Source organism: Balaenoptera borealis (genome assembly GCF_965194805.1).
Source record: "Balaenoptera borealis genome assembly, chromosome: 6".
In the NCBI taxonomy this organism is placed as follows: Eukaryota; Metazoa; Chordata; class Mammalia; order Artiodactyla; family Balaenopteridae; genus Balaenoptera; species Balaenoptera borealis.
The window spans coordinates 88,862,642-88,888,095 of NC_138863.1; the positions used below are offsets into that span (position 1 = coordinate 88,862,642).

At 35.6% G+C, this 25,454-nt stretch overlaps 1 protein-coding gene across 1 annotated transcript in view; it reads left to right on the forward strand.

Annotated features, from left to right (window-relative positions):
- The window catches only part of LRP1B (LDL receptor related protein 1B), a 1,905,856-nt gene that overhangs the window by 914,951 nt on the left and 965,451 nt on the right, over nt 1-25,454 (forward strand). The window contains exon 8 of the mRNA XM_082395829.1: nt 23,806-23,968. Coding sequence (XP_082251955.1) covers nt 23,806-23,968 — 163 coding nt within the window. The remainder of the gene's footprint in view (nt 1-23,805; nt 23,969-25,454) is intronic.

Genomic DNA, 25,454 nt, shown 5'->3' on the forward strand with positions numbered 1-25,454 from the left:
GTTTTCCTGGACATTCTTAGAAAAAATGAGTTTGTGGTCAAATGAGTTTAGGAAATTTTGCATCTGTATACCCTTATTGGAGATTTATATGTATATTATTAGCCTATTAAAGATTCTGAGGAGTCCTTCTGTAAAGTACCTATTTTACTTTGTTTAGCTCAGGATTTCCTTAATTTCTCTGAGTACTGAACATTTTATTGGTATTTTTGTGGGTATGTCTGTGAGTGCATTTCTATGGGTGCTTGTTTCTAATGACATGTTATGAATATGTTTATGTGTCTACTACATATTAACATTCTAAATATCTAGTGTTTTATATTATCCACTTTGAGAAATATTGTTTTAGAGGTCTTATGGAATATCACTCATATTGTATCCTCCTACCACTTTTTACTGTCTCTGTGGCTAAACCTGTAAGGGTGGTGTTTACAAGGAGATATAGAGAATTACTGTAATAACAGTTTTCTAGCTATCTCTTCCCAAGAGCCCAACTACTTTTAGTTTGTACCCAGAGGGTTATGAGAGTTATAGGCTCCATATACCACAAGCCCTGAGACTGTGGTGACAAAACCAGAGACCATTTCAGAACTGGAACTTAGAGGAATTAGTTATGCAGCAAAGATTTGGTCATGTGTGAATTTCATGCCAGGAAAGAGCCTAGCTAAAAGATGACTGTAGTTGATAATGGTAACAAAGAGTGTGTTCTGGAACGAACTTAGTATTGCAGCCAGTGTCAAGTAATTCCAATTTAATTATAACAATTTTTCCATGAGCTGGATAAATGTATGGTGACAGAAACTCTTAATGGTAGAAGAACAGTGTCAAATGATGAGATGGTCATGTAGATGGTGAAGGATTTTTTAAATGATTATGAAATATAAATCTAGATTAAAATGTATGTATATTTTAAATACGTATATTAAAATATTCTGTAAGTCTTTGTCATCTTTTTTTTTTTTTTTTTTTTGGCTGAGTTGAGTCTTCGTTGCTGTGTGTGGGCTTTCTCTGGTTGCGGCGAGCGGGGGCTACTCTTCGTTGCGGTGCGCGGGCTTCTCATTGTGGTGGCTTCTCTTGTTGCGGGGCACAGGCTCTAGGCGTGCGGGTTTCAGTATTTGCAGCATGCAGGCTCAGTAGTTGTGGCTTGCAGGCTCTAGAGCGCAGGCTCCGTAGTCATGGCACACGGGCTTAGTTACTCCACGGCATGTGGGATCTTCCCAGACGAGGGATCGAACCCGTGTCCCCTGCATTGGCAGGTGGATTCTTAACCACTGTGCCATCAGGGAAGTCCAGTCTTTGTCACCTTAATGACAACATTTACTTGGTAAAGTTATATAAAGTCTCTTGACAACTTTTGTTGTTTTAATGTGAGAATTAATCTGTATCATTTTAATCTCCCTGTTTTAAGGTGTTAGTGAAGAGATCTATCTATCAAGTACAATTATTCAGTCCAGTTTCACTAAGAAAAAGCAGGTAGTTATACTGTATATCCAAAACTGAATGGTAGGGAAAGGCCTATGTACTACTAATCAACAATGAGACAAATTTTCAAACAAATCTATGGTTTAAAACATGTCTGACAAATGTACTAGAGAGTACATACATAAGAATAACATAAAAGAAATATTACTTTTTTGTGTGTGACGGTCATAAGAATGACATTATTATTCTTATAACCAAAGAAGATTCTATTTAAAATTTTTATGTTGTTGGGAGATTCTATTTTGTTTAATGAAAATAACAACAGCAACAAAAACCTTGTGGCTTGATAGAACAGTTCAGCTTGTCTGAGCAGTTCAGAATAACTTAGTATCCATATGAAACACCTCACTTGGCCTTAAGACTTAGTTTGGTTGTTTGTGTTATTTAAAAATATTTTGTTAAATTTTTTGGAGTCATGAGAGGTGAATGAATTCAAAATTATTATAAAATTTTAGAGCTTTGAGGATTTGATTTGTAAGAAAGGTATAACTTGAGTAAATTAGAACTATCATGGTTACCGCTATAAAAATTTTGAACTTGAAGGGGTACATTATAATTGTGATTACTTATGCAAAACGCCATTGGCAATTACATCAGGTATTTAGATAATTTGTGCAAAAAGATGTTTGTTCCTAAAATGAGGATAATTGAGACAACATGTTGCTAATTATGAAGTATGCAAATGATCATCTCAGTGTTACATTCCATTCTATATGTTTAGTCTGAGCTTTTGTTTCTGAGACTCTCAGTTAATGTCGTTCTTCCTATGTCCATGGGATGATATTCACACAATATACATGGAGTATCAAGGTAATTATTTTGATAAATTCAAGCTGAATCATTTGTGTTTTTCAAATTTATTCTCTTGAATTATGGGAATTTAATTATTTTTGTAGTTCATATTGAATGTTGTACCTGATTTATTTCTAAGCACATTATATAATGTTAAAAGTATTGAAAGATGACTCTAGTCATATATATATATATATTTATATATACAACAAATACTTAACTTTATTAGAGCTTTTTGTCGAGCCTTTAACAAGACATTACTTTAAGATTAATAATATTGATATTTTGGCATGGTCATAGATCAAGTGGTATTAATATGTGAAAACCAAAGTTTTAAAATATGTATATTTTTCAATTCAAAATTGTACCTAAGATAAGGTGGGGGTTGAGCTATTATGTAATGTATATGCCTTATATACACCTCTTAAATTCTTATATACACCTCTTAAATTCTTATAAATATGAGTTATTTCAGAATTTACTGTTGCAGTTATTTAATTTAGTGTATGTGGATTTCAATGTGAGTTAAATATTCTATAGTTCTGAATGCTGTGAACTGTATCTTTCACCCTAAAATTCATATGTTGAATCCCTAATCCCCAATATGATAGGATTTGGAGGTAGGGCTTTTGAGAGAGATTTAGGTTAAAGTCGTGGTAGTAGAGCTCCTATGATGTGATTAATACCCTTGTAAGAATAAGACGTGGCCAGAGTTCTCTCTCTCTCTCTCTTCCATGTGAGGTTACACCAGAAGGTGGCTACCTGAACCAGGAAGAGTCCTCACCAGACATAGAATCTGCTGGCACCTTGATCTTGGACTTCTCAGCCTCCCAAGCTGTGGGAAACAGATGTTTATTGTTTAAGACACCCAGTCTATGGTATTTTGTTATAGCCTGAACTGACAGGCTGTTATATTTAAAATGAAAAGAGAAGACATTCTTCTTTCATTCTAAAAATATATTTCTTTCCTAATGTACCCATCTGGAGTGTCATGGGACAAATCCCCAGAAAAATAACACTCTGCCTCCATTTGTATAAATCTTAGGTTAGCTGTAGAATAAAATGTCTGAGGTGGAGAACTGTTAATTCCTCATTGCTGGACTAGCTTAAATCCTCATTTCTTCTGTGTCATTCCTCAATTCAGAGATGCCCTAATACCTTTCAGGATGCCTCAGTGTGACTCCTAGAAATAATTTCCACTCATGTCAAACAAATTAATCACTTGGTGACTGGTTTTGATCATTGGATTTGACTCTTAAAAAAGAAAAAGCAATCCAAAGGCATTAATTGATTTTTATTACTTATGTGTCTCCACAGAACTCATACCATTTCATTACCATTATGCAACTGACCCTAACAGTAGAGTAAGTTTAATACCTGAAATGTTTGCCAATAGCAAACATGGCTGAGGAAGCATCCTACAAATATTTGGTCTTTGGGCTTCTCAATTGATACTTCTTTTACCAGGCCCAGTGCAAGTGATAACATTGGTTTAACTGAACCTCGCTTTAATAACAGAATTAATCCACTAAAACTACATCAATACACACTCTTCTTCACTTATTGTACACTGGAGCTCATACCTAGGGGAAACATCATTTTCTACTTGTTGTGCTTCAGATTCTGGGTCTATAACTTGGGTAGGTTAAGAGATATGACAACTATGAATAATAAACAATAAAATATAGTATATATTATATAAGATGTTATATAATAATTGAATAATATAAATATATAATAATAAGAATCAGTTAATTAAAATTCTGTTTTTTTAGAGACATGATCAAAAGGTGAAAGGTAGTCTAAAATAATCTAATATGTGCCAACAGAAGTAGTCTAGATAACTGGTAGTCTCAGAGACAAATCAGGGCCAAGGTGTCAGTAAATTCTTACTTAAAGGACAGGAATAAGAGCCACAAAGTTACATGACTCTGATGGTCACAAAATGATTCTTGGTATGAATAGAAAAGAAAGAAGGACTCTAGAAGTCAAGATGTGGCAGTTTTAATGCAAAAGTGGATGTGGTGCTATTTTATCCTCGGTACAACATTGTCTGTTCATTCTTCTGATCTTTGCTTTATTATCTCTTCTTAGTCACTCAGGCTCACCAATCATCATTATTCTTCCACACTGTTATATGTCACTCTCATCCCTCGTACTACTGTTCCACACCCTGGGTCTTCATACCTTCAGATTATTAACGGCCTAATTGCCCTTTCTTAAAATTACTCCTCCACATTAAATGATACCTCTCCTTCTTGTATACATCTTTCCTGGGTAAAGGATAGTGACTTGCCAAATTTGAGCTCACAGGTAAAATCAAGGAAAATAACCACAGCTGATTAAAGAACAAAGGAGCTGTGACTTAAGATGACTCCTACACTGACTGATGTCGAGGTGGAGGCACAGATTTTAGGCAAGAGGTTCTTGAGCAAAGGTTACTTGGAATAGAAGAGCCATATTGATTTGAAAATATTTATTGGACACTTACCATGGGCTAAACACAATTCTAGGCTTTGGTAATATAGCAGTGAACGAGCCATACAGTATCCCTGATCACATGGGGCTTATTCTAGTGTGGGGAGATGGTGAACTACTAAATAATTAATTAATTTTGATCGATATGACTGCTCCAAAAAAAAATTAAATGATGGCAATGATATTGACTGGTGGGAATGAGTCATTGTGCCTGTTGGGGGACGTGGGGTTGGGGTGGGGGGGGGCGTGGTCTTCTCAATATCCACTGGTCAAGGGAGACCTTTCTGAGAAGTAACATTTGAGCAGATACCTGAATAAGCGAAAGGGCAAGCCATGCACATTCATATACTCTTTTTTTCTTGTACATCAGGTACAGATGTCCTAAGGAGGAAGATTTCTTTGCAATTCAGGAAAGATTAAGGATGTCGGTTTAGCTGGAGTGAAGTGAGCAAGGAAGATATGAGTTAGAAGGGAGGTTTAGAAGCCTTGTAAGCCACATTGAAGACTTTGAATTTTATGCTAAATGTGGGGGAAGTCATTAGAGATTTTTCAGAAGAGGACTGATATTTTAGAAAACAAGAATACAGACTCAAAATTTAGAGAAAAAACTGTTGTTTACTAAAACTGTGCAGAAGAAACAATAACATAATGGAAGTTGGTAGCCCACTACACCTCATTTCCTGGGTGGCCTTCCTGGAAAATGTTACAGAGAGAAACACTCTGTAGAGTTTTGACTTAAAATTGAGCTACAGTTTAGTAAACTTAGGTATTTAAGAAAATATCAGTGATGCTACCAAATGTAAAATAGATAGCTAGTGGGAAGCAGCCGCATAGCACAGGGAGATCAGCTCGGTGCTTTGTGACCACCTAGAGGGGTGGGATAGGGAGGGTGGGAGGGAGGGAGACGCAAGAGGGAAGAGATATGGGGACATATGTATATGTATAACTGATTCAGTTTGTTATAAAGCAGAAACTAACACACACACACACACACACACACACAAAATATCAGTGATGTGCTTTTGAAAACATTCATACAGGAGAGTAAATCCCAAGAGTCCATCAGTTTGTTAAGACTTTTCTTAGCTGGCAGTCAAATGTAACATAGACTATAAAGAATGGTGTTTTCTTTTTTGCTGACATGATATAATTTGTGTTTTACAATGGTCACTTTGGGTGCTCTGTGAAGATTGTTATAGTGCATCTAGAAGGGAAGCAGAGAGTCCAGTTAAGTTATTGTAGCATCCAGGGGAGAGAAAGTAATGTCTTGAGCAAGGAAAGTAAGAGCAGAGATGGAAAGAAGTGGACAGTTTCAGATGAAGGCCTTAAGATTGCCTGATAGATTTAATATGGGGTGAAGTGAGAAGAGATAAAAATAGAATGAAGGATGAATCCATTTGAGTTACGGGTTGAAAATAATATTGTGCCTAGTGGGAAGAAGACACTTCTGTGTAAACTGTTTTTGTTTTTTTGTTATATTGAGAGAATAATAACACTGGAATATTTTCTAAGTGCGTCCGCCATAGGAAATGATTGACTTGTAGCTTGGGATAGAGGAAGGAATTGAGAAATAGTGGAACAGGGAAGTTACAGATACCTGATACTGCTCACCATACCATGTCAGAAACACCTCCTTTGCCTTTTTTCATAAAGACATATACACAGATTGTATGTAGAACTTTGTGACTACTCCTATCAAAAACTGATACTCACTTTGACTACATTTCACGTATTTAAGAAACTGGAACAGAGATAGGAAGAGGCAAACTTTCCTTAAAGGAAAAGAAAAGGGCTCTGTAACATGCCACAGATTCTGTTCCTGATTAAGGGTGTAAATGACCACCATACACCCAAATTGAACTTCTTTTTTTTTTTGCATTTTCAAAAGCAGCTTTATTGTAGTATAGTTTACATATCATAAAATTTCATCTAGTTTAAGTATACAATTCAATGCTTTTTAGTAAATTTACAAAGTTGTGCAAGCATCACTACAATTCAGTTTTTTTTTAAGATTTTTAGAAATTTCACGTAATGTCTGAAACATTTATATTAACATATTTCCATACAAATAACCCAAAGAAAGTTTAGTATTAGTTGTTTTATTTTGTTTGTTTGTTTTTTTATACAGCAGGTTCTTATTAGGCATCAATTTTATACACATCAGTGTATACATGTCAATCCCAATCGCCCAGTTCAGCACACCACCATCCCCACCCCACCATGGTTTTGCCCCCTTGGTATCCATACGTTTGTTCTCTACATCTGTGTCTCAACTTCTGCCCTGCAGACCGGTTCATCTGTACCATTTTTCTAGGTTCCACATACATGTGTTAATATACGATATTTGTTTTTCTCTTTCTGACTACTTCACTCTGTATGACAGTCTCTAGATCCATCCACGTCTCTACAAATGACTCAATTTCGTTCCTTTTTATGGCTGAGTAATATTCCATTGTATATATGTACTACATCTTCTTTATCCATTCGTCTGTCGATGGGCATTTAGGTTGCTTCCATGACCTGGCTATTGTAAATAGTGCTGCAATGAACATTGGGGTGCATGTGTCTTTTTGAATTATGGTTTTTCCAACATATATGCCCAGTAGTGGGATTGCTGGATCATATGGTAATTCTATTTTTAGTTTTTTAAGGAAAAACTGTTCTCCATAGTGTCTGTATCAATTTTACATTCCCACCAACAGTGCAAGAGGGTTCCCTTTTCTCCACACCCTCTCCAGCATTTGTTGTTTGTAGATTTTCTGATGATGCCCATTTTAACTGGTGTGAGGTGATACCTCATTGTAGTTTTGATTTGCATTTCCCTAATAATTAGTGATGTTGAGCAGCTTTTCATGTGCTTCTTGGCCATCTGTATGTCTTCTTTGGAGAAATGTCTATTTAGGGCTTCTGCCCATTTTTGGATTGGCTTGTTTGTTTCTTTAATATTGAGCTGTATGAGCTGTTTATATATTTTGGAGATTAATCCTTTGTCCGTTGATTCATTTGCAAATATTTTCTCCCATTCTGAGGGTTGTTTCTTCGTCTTGTTTATGGTTTCCTTTGCTGTGCAAAAGCTTTGAAGTTTCATTAGGTGCCATTTGTTAATTTTTGTTTTTATTTCCATTACTCTAGGAGGTGGATCAAAAAAAGATCTTGCTGTGATTTATGTCAAAGAGTGTTCTTCCTATGTTTTCCTCTAAGAGTTTTATAGTGTCCAGTCTTACATTTAGGTCTTGAATCCATTTTGAGTTTATTTTTGTGTATGGTGTTAGGGAGTATTCTAATTTCATTCTTTTACATGTAGCTGTCCAGTTTTCCCAGCACCACTTATTGAAGACACTGTCTTTTCTCCATTGTATATCTTTGCCTCCTTTGTCATAGATTAGTTGACCATAGGTGCATGGGTTTATCTCTGGGCTTTCTATCTTGTTCCATTGATCTATGTTTCTGTTTCTGTGCCAGTGCTATATTGTCTTGATTACTGTAGCTTTGTAATATAGTCTGAAGTCAGGGAGTCTGATTCCTCCAGCTCCGTTTTTTTCCCTCAAGACTGCTTTGGCTATTCGGGGTCTTTTGTGTCTCCATACAAATTTTAAGATGATTTGTTCTAGTTCCGTAAAAAATACCATTGGTAATTTGATAGGGATTGCATTGAATCTGTAGATTCCTTCGGGTAGTATAGTCATTTTCACAATATTGATTCTTCCAGTCCAAGACCATGGTATATCTCTCCATCTGTTGGTATCATCTTTAATTTCTTTCATCAGTGTCTTATAGTTTTCTGCATACAGGTCTTTTGTTTCCCTAGGTAGGCTTATTCCTAGGTATTTTATTCTTTTGGTTGCAATGGTAAATGGGAGTGTTTCCATAATTTCTCTTTCAGATTTTAATCATTAATGTATAGGAATGCAAGAGATTTCTGTGCATTAATTTTATATCCTGCAACTTTACCAAATTCATTGATTAGCTCTAGGAATTTTCTGGTGGCATTTTTAAGGTTCTCTATGTATAGTATCATGTCATCTGCAAACACTGACAGTTTTACTTCTTCTTTTCCAATTTGTATTCATTTTATTTCTTTTTCTTCTCTGTTTGCCGTGGCTAGGACTTCCAAAACTATGTTGAATAATAGTGGTGAGAGTGCACATCCTTGTCTCGTTCCTGATCTTAGAGGAAATGCTTCCAGTTTTTCACCGTTAAGAATGATGTTTGCTGTGGGTTTGTTGTATATGGCCTTTATTATTTTGAGGTAGCTTCCCTCTAAGCCCACTTTCTGGAGAGATTTTATCATAAATGGGTATTGAATTTTGTCAAAAGCTTTTTCTGCATCTATTGAGATGATCATATGGTTTTTATTCTTCAATTTGTTAATATGGTGTATCACATTGATTGATTTGCATATATTGAAGAATCCTTGCATCCCTGGGATAAATCCCACTTGATCGTGGTGTATGATCCTTTTAATGTGTTGTTGGATTCTGTTTGCTAGTATTTTGTTGAGGATTTTTGCATCTCTATTCATCAGAGGTATTGGTCTGTAATATTCTTTTTTTGTAGTGTCTTTGTCTGGTTTTGGTATCAGGGTGATGGTGGTCTCATAGAATGAGTTTGGGAGTGTTCCTTCCTCTGCAGTTTTTTGGAAGAGTTTGAGAAGGATGGGTGTTAGCTCTTCTCTAAATGTTTGATAAAATTCACCTGTGAAGTCATCTGTTCCTGGACTTTTGTTTGTTGGAAGATTTTTAATCACAGTTTCAATTTAATTACTTGTGATTGGTCTGTTCATATTTTCTGTTTCTTCCTGGTTCAGTCTTGGAAGGTTGTACCTTTCTAAGAAGTTGTCCATTTCTTCGAGGTTGTCCATTTTTTTGGGATAGAGTTGCTTGTAGTAGTCTCTTAGGATGCTCTGTATTTCTGCCGTGTCTGTTGTAACTTCTCCTTTTTCATTTCTAATTTTATTTATTTGAGTCCTCTCCCTCTTTTTCTTGATGAGTCTGGCTAATGGTTTATCAATTTTGTTTATCTTCTCAAAGAACCAGCTTTTAGTTTTATTGATCTTTGCTATTCTTTTCTTTGTTTCTATTTCATTTATTTCCGCTCGGATCTTTATGATTTCTTTCCTTCTGCTAACTTTGGGTTTTGTTCTTCTTTCTCTAGTTCCTTTAGGTGTAAGGTTAGATTCTTTACTTGAGGTTTTTCTTGTTTCTTGAGGTAGGCTTGTATAGCTATAAACTTCCCTCTTAGAACTGCTTTTGCTGCATCCCATAGGTTTTGGATCATCGTGTTTTCATTGTCATTTGTCTCTAGGTATTTTTTGATTTCCTCTTTGATTTCTTCAGTGGTCTCTTGGTTATTGAGTAACATATTGTTTAGCCTCCATGTGTTTGTGTTTTTTACCTTTTTTTCCCTGTAATTGATTTTTAATCTCATAGCATTGTGGTCAGAAAAGATGCTTGATATGATTTCAATTTTCTTAAATTTACTGAGGCTTGATTTCTGACCCAAGATGTGATCTATCCTGGAGAATGTTCCATGCACACTTGAGAAGAAAGTGTAATCTGATGTTTTTGGATGGAATGTCCTATATATATCAATTAAATCTATCTGGTCTATTGTGTCATTTAAAGCTTCTGTTTCCTTATTTATTTTCATTTTGGGTGATCTTTCCGTTGGTTTAAGTGAGGTGTTAAAGTCCCCCACTATTATTGTGTTACTGTCGATTTCCTCTTTTATAGCTGTTAGCAGTTGCCTTATGTATTGAGGTGCTCCTATGTTGGGTGCATATATATTTATAATTGTTATATCATCTGTTGGAGTGAGCCCTTGATCATTATGTAGTATCCTTCCTTGTCTCTTGTAACATTCTTTATTTTAAAGTCTATTTTATCTGATATGAGTATTGCTACTCCAGCTTTCTTTTGATTTCCATTTGCATGGAATATCTTTTCCATCCCCTCACTTTCAGTCTGTATGTGTCCTTAAGTGTGAAGTGGGTCTCTTGTAGATGGCATATATATGGGTCTTGTTTTTGCATCCATTCAGCAAGCCTGTGTCTTTTGGTTGGAGCATTTAATCCATTCACGTTTAAGGTAATTATTGATATGTATGTTCCTATGACCATTTTCTTAATTGTTTTGGGTTTGTTTTTGTAGATCCTTTTCTTCTCTTGTGTTTCCCACTTAGAGAAGTTCCTTTAGCATTTGTTGTAGAGCTGGTTTGGTGGTGCTGAATTCTCTTAGCTTTTGCTTGTCTGTAAAGCTTTTGATTTCTCCATCGAATATGAATGAGATCCTTGCCAGGTAGAGTAATCTTGGTTGTAGGTTCTTCCCTTTCATCCCTTTAAGTCACTCCCTTCTGGCTTGTAGAGTTTCTGCCACTCCCTTCTGGCTTGTAGAGTTTCTGCTGAGAAATCAGCTGTTAACCTTATGGGAGTTCCCTTTTATGTTATTTGTCGTTTTTCCCTTGCTGCTTTCAATAATTTTTCTTTGTCTTTAACTTTTGCCAATTTGATTACTATGTGTCTCGGCATGTTTCTCCTTGGGCTTATCCTGTATGGGACTCACTGTGCTTCCTGGACTTGGGTGGCTATTTCCTTTCCCGTGGTAGGGAAGTTTTCGACTATAATCTCTTCAAATATTTTCTCGGGTCCTTTCTCTCTCTCTTTTCCTTCTGGGACCCCTATAATGCGAATGTTGTTGTGTTTAATGTTGTCCCAGAGGTCTCTTAGACTGTCTTCATTTCTTTTCATTCTTTTTTCTTTATTCTGTTCCGCAGCAGTGAATTCCACCGTTCTGTATTCCAGGTCACGTATCCTTTCTTCTACCTCAGTTATTCTGCTATTGGTTCCTTCTAGTGTAGTTTTCATTTCAGTTATTGTATTGTTCATCTCTTTTTGTTTGTTCTTTAATTCTTCTAGGTCTTTTTTAAGCATTTCTTGCATCTTCTCGATCTTTGCCTCCATTCTTTTTCTGAGGTCCTGGATCATCTTCACTATCATTATTCTGAATTCTTTTTCTGGAAGGTTGCCTGTGTCCACTTCATTTAGTTGTTTTTCTGGGGTTTTATCTTGTTCCTTCATCTGGTACCTAGCCCTCTGCCTTTTCATCTTGTCTGTCTTTCTGTGAATGTGGTTTTTGTTCCACAGGCTGCAGGATTGTAGTTCTTCTTGCTTCTGCTTCCGAACTTCTTTGATACCATTTTAATTATTATACCAAGCAGACAGAGACTTTGCTTGCTCGATTCAGTTTATTTAGTATAATCTAGGGATAAAGTAAGTATATGCTTCTTGATTGTGGTGACATATAAAAAGAAATGCAATTACATCATCTCTTCATTCAGTGGGATTTTGAAATGTTCTAGCAAAGAAATGTGGTATAAAACTGAAATGTTAATTTCCCACCTAAAACAAGAGACATATGAATCAGGGAAAACAAAATAGTTTCTTTATAATCTCATCATTTTTTAAATTTCATTTTTACCTGCTCTTCTCTGTATTTACATTAGAAACACTATAACTCTCTTCAGTGAAGGCAACATCACAGCTTAAGGGACAATATTTGAATGGAAGTAAAATTGTTAAGTTAAAACATTCATAAAATATGAAAAGAACAGAAATGTGTATAAAAGCAATATGTATTTGATAATTTTATGGTTTTTTTGGTGTCTTCAAAATTTCTATCATTCTTGGCTCTTTCACCTAAGCTAGAATATGACTTAAATACAGTCCTTTAAATATGATTATATATTTAATGATGACAAAGGAAATATGGTGAGTGTATGCCGCATAATCTCACCATTGCTCTGATATTCTTTGAAGCCACAGTATCTCTGCTGAAAGTTGCAGGATCTTCCTGACTGGTCATCTGCTTTCAGATTTCCCCCCTTTCATCCACATAGCACCCAGAATTGTCTTTTAAAAAGTGCTAAACAGCTGTCTAACTTCCTCCCTTGAAACTGTCCCCAGGGACTTTCTGTTGAACACTGCAGATTGAGCAAAAGTGTTTATATTATATCTGTTCTTTTCTGGAGTTCCATTGTAAATACAGCTTTTTTCTTTTTTTTTTTAAGTCTTTAATTGTATTAACCCAAAAAGATAAAAAGAAAAAGAGAGGAGACAAAGCATGTGAGATAATTTTGGATAATAAAGAATGGATGATTAAATGATAAATGAATTAGGTTAATGTTTTTCTGCTTTGCTGAGTACAGAAGTGGTGGCAAGATGAAGAACCCCAGAACGCCTCAAAAATTAGAGACTCTGGGCACTTCTGAAGGTACAGACATAGGATAGGGCTAATAGTAAGAGGATTAGCTTAGAACCTATTTTGAGAATAAGTAGGCTTCTAAATTCCCTCCGCCAGTCTCTATAGCCAGGCAAGTTCTTATCTCCTACTTGAGCAGAAAATCGGAGGTTTTATTTCTGAAGCAGTTAAACAATGAATGGATTGATAAGAGGAAGCCCCAAGACCATGGCTATGAAGCAACCAGTACAAATTGTAGCAAGAACAAGGCAGGTAACAGGAAAGATGTCAAAAGCAAAAGAAGTCAGTAGATTTCTGTGTGTTTCCACTTAGAGAGGAATTTCAGAGTTTTTTTGTTTTTGTTTTTTTAATTGAAGTATAGTTGATTTACAATGTTGTGTTGGTTTTACGTGTATAGCAAAGTGATTCAGTTATATGTATGTATGTGTATATATATATATGTGTGTGTGTATATATATATATTCTTTTTCAGGTTCTTTTCCATTATAGGTTATCACAAGGTACTGAATATTGTTCCCTGTGCTATACAGGAGGTTCTTGTTGTTTATCTATTTTTTATGTAGTAGTGTGTTTCTGTTAATCCCAAGCTCCTCATTTATCCTTTCCCCCTCTCCCTTTCCCCTTTGGTAATCATAAATTTGTTTTCTGTCTGTGAGTCTGTTTCTGTTTTATAAATAAGTTCATTTGTATCTTTTTTTTTTTTAGATTCCACATATAAGTGATATAATACGGTATTTGTGTTTCTCTTTCTGACTTACTTTGCTTAGTATGATAATCTCTAGGTCCATCCATGTAGCTGCAAATTGCATTATTTCATTCTTTTCTAACAGCTAAGTAATATTCCACTGTATATATGTACCACATCTACTTTATCCAGTCATCTGTCGATGGACATATAGGTTGTTTCCATGTCTTGGCTATTGTAAATATTGCTGCTATGAACATTGGGGTGCATGTGTCTTTTCTAAGTAGAGTTTTCATCATTTCCAGATATATGCCCAGGAATGAGATTGCTGTATTATATGATTACTCTATTTTTTAGTTTTTGAGGAACCTCCATGCTGTTCTCTATAGTGGCTGCACCAATTTACGTTCCCAGAAGTGTTTTTCTTTTTTTTGAATTATGCAATAATTAATTACAGCAAAGAGAAGAAACTTGGGAATGTTAAAAAAAAAAAACACAAAAGTTGTTCGAGAAGGAAGTATAATCATATTATATTACTTTTTTCATTTGACAACAAAAATGTGTATTGTCATAATTATATAAACATTGAGTATTAATTTAACTGAAAATTAAGGTTGTGGGAAGATCAGGGGAGAGAAAGTGTGAATGTGCATATGCGTGTGTGTGTGTGTGTGTGTGTGTAGGGCTATAAAGAATTAACTCCTAATCATGTGTAATAGAAAGTTAATAGATTATATACAAACTTTTAAAACCTTAAAATTATAGTAGAGACATGCCATATAGAATTAGGGAAATAAATACAATTGAAGTAGCTCTAGCAACTGAAAGACAGTACAGAGAGGTGAAGTGGACACTGCTGTTTTTCACTGTAAGCCTTGCTGTGGTGTTACTTTTTAAATCATGTGCATTTACTGTATGATAAAAATTTAAAAATCACATTTAAAACAAAATAATCCCCTGGTTTTACAGGAAATTATTATGAAGTCTGTCTGCTTACTGTAGTTTACATACTTCTGCCAATCTTTGCTGAGTCATCTTTTCTTGTTCATCCATATTTTAGCTATGATATAGCTCCTCCTACTTCTACTCATTTTTAGAATATGCCAAGCTCATTCCTCCTTGGTAGGCTCTGCCCCCAAATCTCCACATGCCTAACAACTTCTTGTCACACTGAGCTCAGTTCAAATATCCTCTCCTCAGAATGCCCTCTGTGATCAGTCACTGAAGTCATTATCCTGTCTTATTTTCTTCATGATGCTAACACTGTCTAATTCTACCCTTCTTGAGGAGAGGACTGTGTGAGGGATCATCTTGATCATGCCCAAATATAGTTGTTTCATCACAGAACCATATTTTGTATAAGTAGAGCAGAAAATTTCAAGACAAGTTATTTTTAAATTTCCCTGGCTTCATTTATGAGCATTTATGGAATATCCTTCATGATTTAGCATTAAGCTGAATTACAGGTAATTTAAACGAACCAAAACTGTTATTGGTATAGACAGTCTAGTTTAGATATAGGTCTAAAAATAACATCCAAGTGATGGGAAGTCAACAAAATCTAATTTTAAAAATTATAGGGATTTGACTACTATATTAGTTTTCTATTTCTGCATAGCAAAGTATCCCAAAACTTAGTGGCTTAAAAACAGCAAACATCTATTATCTTACACTTTCTGTGAGTCAGAAATACAGGGGATGCTAAGCTAGGTGGTTGTCATAGGGTTTCTCATGAGGTTGTAATGAAGATGTTGGCCAGGACTGCAGGCATCCAGTGGCTTCACTGGGACTGGAAGACTGGCTTCCAAGCTCATTCTTGTGATTATTGGCAGTAGACTTCTCTCCTTTCCTACATGGGTCTTGGCACAAGGTTGCTTGTATATCATCATAGCATAGCAGCTGGCTTCCACCAGAGTGAGTGATCCAAAGAGAGAGAGAGCAAAATGGAAGTTATAATACCTTTTATGACTTAGTCTTGGAAACCACACTGTGTCATTTCTACCACATTCTATTTATTTATTTTTTTAACTTTTTATTTTATATTTGAGTATAGGTGATTAACAATGTTCTGTTAGTTTCAGGTGTACAGCAAAGTGATGCAGTTATACATATACATGTATCTATTCTTTTTCAAGTTCTTTTCCCATTTAGATTGTTACATAATATTGAACAGAGTTCCCTGTGCTATACAGTAGGTCCTTGTTGGCTATCCATTTTAAATATAGCAGTGTGTACATGTCAATCCCAAACTCCCTAACTATCCCTCCCCCTGACCCCTCCCCCCTGGTAACCATAAGTTTGTTCTCTAAGTTTGTACCACATTCTATTTAGTACAAACCAGTCACAAAGAAAAGCCCACATTCAAGTGGAGGAGAATTAAGCTCTACCTTTTGCAAGGGGGAGTATCAAAATGTTTGTGGACACATTTTTTAGATTATCAAAACTACTAACTTATTATCAATTAGCTTATTTATTGCTAGTACTGTGCTATTCTCTAGTGTGTACGTATTATAAGCTGTCACAGAGACATAAACTGAAGTGCAGTCTTTTAGTTCCCTCTGGGAAGCAACTAATATTTGTGGAATACCTACTGCATGTCATTGTACTGGATTCTTAATGTGTGTTGTCTGATTTAATCCCCTGGCCACTTTGTAAACTGGATATTATATTTATTTAATACAAAAACAGAGGCTTTTATGAAGTAGAACATACTCTAAGTAGGGAGTTAGGCTGAACTAAATGATATACACTGCTTTACTTTGGTATAATCACACTAGAGGCCTTCGATCCAGTTTAGCCGCAGACAGGTTTTGTTTGAAACACAAAATATTTTATAATTGAAAAAACATCAGTTTATCATATTTAAAATTTGGCAGACTTCAAATGAAGTTCAGAAATTCTTATTTTGCACTTCTTTGAAACAATACAGCATTTCTGTATCAAAACAATCAGCTGAAATTGAGTCTTCTTTTTCAGGGAGATGTATACATTTAAGTCATCATCTAGATTTGTCATAATCCCTCTTAACAGGTTTTACCTATTTATGTTATCTTTCTAATCTTGTGGACGTTTATATTTGCTATTTCTGGCTAGTTAAATATAGCAAATAATTAAAGAAAAATCAAGTACTCAACTTTGTCAACATATAATTTTCAAAAAGTTAAAAACATGACTTGTACAAATATTTAATGAACGTATATTAAGGAATTATTTAGCTCATTAATAAGAGAACCAGCAGGATGGTAAATCTGGTTCAAAGAAGTACAGAAAAGACTGAAGTATTTACAATCAGTGAAAGAAAAAATTCTGAATTACGATTATAAAATTAGATATAAAACTAGTTAACATCATACTGGACAGTAAAACTGGGGTTATATTTACTACCTGATGGAAATCATTTGCATCTCTATTGGACAAAAATTATTTTTAATGTATCAATCTACACATTTATATTTAAATTCATAGAGACTGGGACCTAATCAACATTAAATTGTAAATTAAACAAAGGTATATTCCCTAGAGAACTAAACAGTCTTTGAAAAGGCCTATTAGACGATGGTCCAGTATGGCATTAAACACACATGCAGACATTCCTTTTATATTTTTTCTTAGCAAGATTTTGACTTTGTTCTCAATTATTTTCTGGCATAAACTACTCTACTGAATAATACTTGAAATAATACTTGAGTAGTATTATTTGCTAGAGCTGCCGTAACAAAACACCACAGACTGGGTGGCTCAAAAAACAGAAATCTGTTTTCTCATAGTTCTGAAGGCTGGAAGTCCAAGATCAAGGTGCTGCAGGTTTGGACTTTCTGAGACCTCCTTGGCTTGCTGATGGCCTTTCCTCTGTGTGCAGGTAGCCCCAGTGTTGTCTCTGTATGTCCTAATCTCTTTTTATAAGGACATCAGTAAGTTTGGTTTAGAGCCCACCCTAATGGCCTCATTTTAATATAATAATCTCTTTAAAGATTTTATTTCCAAATATAGTCACATTTTGAGGTGCTGGGGGTTAGGACTTTAACATATGAATTTGGGGGGAAAACAATTTAGTCCATAACACTGAGCATATATTGCATTGTAGTGAATCAAAAATATTTAAGTTCTGCATTCACCAATTCTGTTAATTAATTCCTTACCTTATGATGTGATGAAAAAGCTGATGTAACTTTTTTTATCCAATTATAGATTATCATAAGTATCTTCTTTTTAAAAACTTTTCCCTTGAATTTTTAAATTAATTTCCACTGGGTACAACTTTAAGTTTTTACACCTAACATATATTGGGTTTTAAAAAGATAAAGTTACTTATATTTATATAATACTTTAACAAGTTTCAAAATACTTTCAATATTTTTTCACTGTAATTTAAAAGTTTATTGATATTGATATTTACATTATTTTATTTAATTTATTTATTTTTGGCTGTGTTGGGTCTTCGTTTCTGTGTGACAGCTTTCTCTAGTTGCGGCAAGCGGGGGCCACTCTTCATCGCAGTGCGCGGGCCTCTCACTGTCGTGGCCTTTCTTGTTGCGGAGCACAGGCTCCAGACGCGCAGGCCCAGTAGTTGTGGCTCACGGACCCAGCTGCTCTGCGGCATGTGGGATCTTCCCAGACCAGGGCTCGAACCCGTGTCCCCTGCATTGGCAGGCAGATTCTCAACCACTGCGCCACCAGGGAAGCCCCTAGATTATTTTATGATTCAGAAGAAAGTGGTCAATACTTTCAGATGTAGATACGAACAGAAAAGCAAACTTTGCTTTTGGCAAGTAAGAAATTCTGAATGACCATAAAGCAGCTATTTGTAAAGAACAGTGAGGGCAAAATCCTGGGCACTTTTGTTTGAAGAATGAATACAAGGCAACCAGAGAAACATAATAACGGGAACATATGTAATTTTTTTCTAGTAACAGTAAAGTAATAAGGGTCTTACTAAAATTTTAGAGACAATTTTGTAATGTCGTAAAAATCTCCTAAAATGTTCAAGTCATCTATCTATCTACCATCTATCTATCTATCTATCTATCTATGTATCTATCTATTGGCTTGCTTACTAGAACTCTTTGTTTAATTGCTTTAATTCTCTAATCTTAATAAACATCACATTAAAAGCAGATAGGGCTTCCCTGGTGGCGCAGTGGTTGAGAATCTGCCTGCCAATGCAGGGGACACGGGTTCGAGCCCTGGTCTGGGAAGATCCCACATGCCACGGAGCAACTGGGCCCGTGAGCCACAATTACTGAGCCTGCGCGTCTGGAGCCTGTGCTCCACAACAAGAGAGGCCGCGATAGTGAGAGGCCCGCGCACCGCGATGAAGAGTGGTCCCCACTTGCCACAACTAGAGAAAGCCCTCGCACAGAAACGAAGACTCAACACAGTCATAAATAAATAAATAATAATAAATAAATAAAAGCAGATAGAAACTTCAGATATAGGAAAAGGAAACAATGCCGATTCCCACAGTTACGGTTTGGCTAATTATTAGGTTCTTTAGTGAGACCTTGCTGCTTCAAACTAGGATGTTGTTAACAATACCTATTGTTTCAGTAGCAGAGCATCTTTCTGCAGCCATACAGAGTTGAAAGAAGTTGTGAATGCTGTCAAACGGCTCTTTTGTCTGAATTTACAATTGCATAGACTAAACCAACTGCATGCCTAGCATGAGAGATGGGTCATTGAATGGACTTTGGCACATAATTTATCTGAACCCTAGGTATCTGAAATGGCATTTGAAACAGTGGGTTCTGTTCTCTAGCTGCTATAATAATGCAAAGGGAATAAAAAACAAAGCTAAGTATACATTTCCACATTTCTGGAGACAGAAAAAATAGTTCAGAAATTTAAAACTCCTGGCTGCTGAACTGATTCATGTACTTTGTGAAACATTTAAATGCTTATGTTTCCATAAAGACTGTGTAATTCAGAAATGAAACTGTAGTTGATAGACTGACAATCTGTATCCAGTGAACTGCAATATCTACTTTTTGCTTGCCCTTGTAGGGACTGATAGAAATTCCCACAAAATTGCTGCTTTCTCTACCTTGCTTTGACAATATATATATACCATTATGAATATAATGATGGCATATGCATCTGTGTTAGTTTTTTATTGAAAGAATATCATTCATGTAGCAACATGTTACTAAGAGTCTTTTGAAGCATAGGGTAAGAAGAGCGTTTAGGTTCAGATTACAGAAAGAAACTCTACTTAGCCAATGAATCATAGATCCATATTAAGTTCACACAAGGAGGTAGCAAAATATAATTTTCAATAGATAAATATATGGCTGTCATAAAATTCAGGAATGAATATGGACCAGAAATGTATGTATGGCATTACTGGGGGAACCAGCCCAATACTGATGATCTAAGAGCATTAGTGGAATTGAATGCTTCTAGACATCTTAAAGAAAAGGAATGTTTAAATGAGATCTGTAGTTAGGTATAAAAATGGTCAGTGCCTCACAGGCTAAGAGACTAGAATTTTTGGGGTTATCCTTTCTACTAGATAAATATCAACAGGTTAGCATGAAATTTCACAGTGTAGTTCTGATCAAATAGAAAATACTCAAGTCAAAAACATGTACAAAGAGCTAACACCTATCCTTCTCAAACTCTTCAAAAATATAGCAGAGGGAGGAACATTCCCAAACTCATTCTACAAGGCCGCCATCACCCTGATACCAAACCCAGACAAAGATGTCACAAAAAAAGAAAACTACAGGCCAATATCACTGATGAACATAAAGGCAAAAATCCTCAACAAAATACTAGCAAAGAGAATCCAACAGCACATTAAAAGGATCATACACCATGATCAAGTGGGGTTTATCCCAGGAATGCAAGGATTCTTCAGTGTAGGCAAATCAATCAATGTGATACACCATATTAACAAATTGAAGGATAAAAACCATACGATCATCTCAATAGATGCAGAAAGAGCTTTCGACAAAATTTGACACCCGTTTATGATAAAAACTCTCCAGAAAGTAGGCAAAGAGGGAACTTACCTCAAAATAATAAAGGCCATATATGACAAACCCACAGCCAACATCATTCTCAATGGTGAAAAACTGAAACCATTTCCACTAAGATCAGGAACAAGACAAGGTTGCCCACTCTCACCACTATTATTCAACATAGTTTTGGAAGTTTTGGCCACAGCAATCAGAGGAGAAAAAGAAATAAAAGGAACAAATTGGCAAAGAAGAAGTAAAACTGTCACTGTTTGCAGATGACATGATACTATTCATGGAGAATCCTAAAGATGCTACCAGAAAACTACTAGAGCTAATCAATGAATTTGGTAAAGTAGCAGGATACAAAATTAATGCACAGAAATCTCTTGCATTCCTATACACTAATGATGAAAAATCTGAAAGAGAAATTAAGGAAACACTCCCATTTACCACTGGAACAAAAAGAATAGAATACCTAGGAATAAACCTACCTAGGGAGACAAAAGACCTGTATGCAGAAAACTATAAGACACTGATGAAAGAAATTAAAGATGATACCAACAGATGGAGAGATATACCATGTTCTTGGATTGGAAGAATCAACATTGTGAAAATGACTATACTACCCAAAGCAATCTACAGATTCAGTGCATTCCCTATCAAACTACTAATGGCATTTTTCACAGAACTAGAACAAAAAATTTCACAATTTGTATGGACACACAAAAGACCCCGAATAGCCAAAGCAATCTTGAGAAAGAAAAATGGAGCTGGAGGAATCAGGCTCGCTGACTTCAGACTGTACTACAAAGCTACAGTAATCAAGACAGTATGGTACTGGACAAAAACAGAAATATAGATCAATGGAACAGGATAGAAAGCCCAGAGATAAACCCACACACGTATGGTCACCTTATCTTTGATAAAGGAGGCAAGAATATACAATAGAGAAAAGACAGCCTCTTCAATAAGTGGTGGTGCTGGGAAAACTAGAAAGCTACATGTGAAAGAATGAAATTCGAACACTCCCTAACACCATACACAAAAATAAACTCAAAATGGATTAAAGACCTAAATGTAAGGCCAGACACTATAAACCTCTTAGAGGAAAACATAGGCAGAACACTCTGTGACATAAATGACAGCAAGATACTTTTTGACCCACCTCCTAGAGAAATGAAAATAAAAACAAAAATAAACAAATGGGACCTAATGAAACTTAAAAGCTTTTGCACAGCAAAGGAAACCATAAGAAGGTGAAAAGACAACCCTCTGAATGGGAGAAAATATTTACAAATGAAGCAACTGACAAAGGTTTAATCTCCAAAATATACAAGCAGCTCATGCAGCTCAATATCACAAAAACAAAAAACCCAATCCAGAAACGGGCAGAAGCCCTAAATAGACATTCCTCTGAAGAAGATATACAGATTGCCAACAAGCACACGAAAGGATGCTCAACATCACTAATCATTAGAGAAATGCAAATCAAAACTACAGTGAAGTATCACCTCACACCAGTCAGAATGGCCATCATCACAAAATCTGTAAACAATAAATGCTGGAGGGGGTGTGGAGAAAAGGGAACCCTCTTGCACTGCTGGTGGGAATGTAAATTGATACAGCCACTATGGAGAACAGTTTTTCCTTAAAAAACTAAAAATAGAACTATCATATGACCCAGCAATCCCACTACTGGGCATATACCCTGAGAAAACCATAATTCAAAAAGTCATGTACCACAATGTTCATTGCAGCACTGTTTACAATAGCCAGGACATGGAAGTAACCTAAGTGTCCGTCAACAGATGAATGGATAAAGAAGATGTGGCACATATTGAGTTACTTGTAGTGAGGTGGATGGACCTAGAGTCTGTCACACAGAGTGAAGTAAGTCAGAGAAAGAAAAACAAATACCGTATGCTAACACATATATATGGAATCTAAAAAAAAAAGGTTCTGATGAACCTAGGCGCAGGACAGGAATAAAGACGCAGATGTAGAGAATGGACTTGAGGACACGGGGAGGGGGAAGGGTAAGCTAGGACGAAGTGAGAGAGTAACAATTGAAGTATATACACTACCAAAAGTAAAATAGATAGCTAGTGGGAGCAGCTGCATCACACGGGGAGATCAACTTGGTGCTTTGTGACCACCTAGAGAGGTGGGATAGGGAGGGTGGGAGGGAGACGCAAGAGGGAGGGGATATGGGGATGTATGTATACATATAGCTGATTCAGTTTGTTGTACAGCAGAAACTAACACAACATTGTAAAGCAATTATGCTCCAATAAAGATGTTAAAAAAAAAAACAACAGATACATTCTTCTAGAGTTGCACCATCCAAGTCACTAGCTTCCTCCTTTTTTTAAAATTTAAATTTGAATCAATTAAAGTGAAATTCAATAAAGGTTCGGTTTTTCAGTCACACTAGCCACATTTTAAATGCTCACTAGACACAGTCATTATTTTCTTGTACAGCATAGATAATAGAATATTTCCAATATTGCAGAAAGTAGTATTCAACAGTGCTCTTCTAGAGAATTAATCAATCTTTGAGCAATCCTGTTTTACATTGCCTACATATGCCATCAAAAGAACATATCATTCCTCCTTTTGCTTTATTTCCAAGTATTGGATACTTTTTGTAAATAAAGGGATTTACAGCTCTCCTTTTCTACCTCTCCTTTTTTTTTTTTTTTAAATAGAAGAGGATCTGAAAATAAGGGTTTACCTTAGTTCACAAAAAGTATTTATTCCTCTTACTGCTAAAGCATTTAGCTGTGTCACTGAACCACTTATGCCCATTGGGTTAAATGAACTATTTGGACAAATGCAAAAACTAGGAGAAATATTTTATTGTAAATACCTATTCTTTAGGATTTAGAAACTCCTTGTCCTTTTATCTAGGTCATCCTCAGTCCTTAGATAGCAAGAAGAAAGGTATCAAGCGGTAGTCATTATTTTACAGAATAACTACTTACTTACTTCGGCATAGCAAGAAATTATCCTTGCAATTTTTTTTTTTTTTAAATCATAAAATTACCTGTATTTTTGAAATATCCTCTGTGGTGGTTTGGGCAGAATTATGTACTCTTTGGCTTATGATACTAGATTTGCACCTGTGATTCAGTGATTTTGTGTGTGTGTTTTTCAGATGTGCAACAAATGGCGATTGACTGGCTCACCAGAAATCTCTATTTTGTGGACCATGTCAGTGACCGGATCTTTGTGTGTAATTACAACGGGTCTGTGTGTGTCACCCTGATTGACCTGGAACTTCATAATCCTAAAGCAGTAGCAGTAGATCCAATAGCAGGGTAAGAAATTCTTCTTTATAGTGTTTGATCTGAAATAATTTCCGTTTAAAAAAAATCAGAGTCTGACAAGAGTTGTGGGATATAAGACGACAGGCTCATAAAATGTTTTTAATGTTTATTTGAACAGTTGCATTGCAGGAAGGAAAAAAGAAGTTGTAATCTACCATTCAGAAGCTGGGGCATACCAATTCCTTAACACATCAGTATTGCAGGGCTAACCTAAGACACAGACAACCCACTACTCTTCCAAGAATTGCTTTGGGGTTGCCAGAGAAGACCCTCAGCATAGTTTTAGGTTAAAGAGAGGAGACTTAAGTTATTTAGCAGTGGACCTTGTGGTTAGCAGACTTCAAAAATACTACCTGAAAGATGGACTATTAACAAACTTAGCTCCAACACAACATTTAGGATTTATGAAAGGGGCATAATACATGTTCAAGGGTACTAGTAAAACATTAAGGTTGTCTTTGTTAGTTGAAACCACTTTTTTTTTTCTCTAACTACTGATGTGTAAACACTATATTACTATGGAGCTACTGAATTAATCATCAGAATCCATCTTCACTTTTTCTTTGACTTTCCAATTTTGCAAGCCACTCTATTGGTTAAAAAGAGACCTTATTTTATCTGAACTTCTTTTAGCTAATAGGCTCATTCATCTTTTTTTAATATTTCATAATTTTCAAAATATAGGTACACATGTTTAAATTCCCAATAACTCTGTTCATATCATTAGAAAATTAATATAGGAATTATGCTTTATTTTTACAAACACTATGATATTGTATAAAGGTCTAGAAAGCCAGTTTTTCTTACCAGTAACTATTGGGAAAGGATACTTTCAAATTAATGGCATAGTGTACAACTTTAGCTGGAAGACCTGGTGCTTTTTTCAGATGTAAGTTGTAGCAAAGATTTGAAAACTAAAATATTATCCTTGTTATTGTTTTAATCGTCCCCAAGCAGTTCAGGCTGAAATGTCTGATGGAACATATCCTAAACTGCCATAAGTCCCCATTCAATAAATGGGAAAATATTTACTGAAGAAACAGCTGTCATCCATATGTGGACTTTTGTCACTCTTTACTTAAAGTCTGATTGAATATTAAGATGCATCATCACAATGGTTCTGATATTGACAAGAACAGCTTGCACGTAAGAGCTTTGCTAGGAAGGCTGTGTAATATAATTCTTGAATGTAGCTCTATTTGTATTTGCAGCAGATGGTTACTTGACTCAATCTGACTGCAGTGATGCTTCAAAAGACAAGAGTAAGAGAAGTTGTATTTACACTGATTTGTTTGGGTGTTGGTTAAGTGTAGTAAGGAAGAACTGGAAATTTACAAATGTGCTAACAACATTCTTTTGACATTCTGTTTAGAAATATATTTGCTTGTGTGTTTTTCCCTGGATGTGCTAACTGAATTTAAAATTAGCCTTTAGATAGTCTTGTCTGTCAGAAATGTTGAGGTGAAGCTATTGTGTT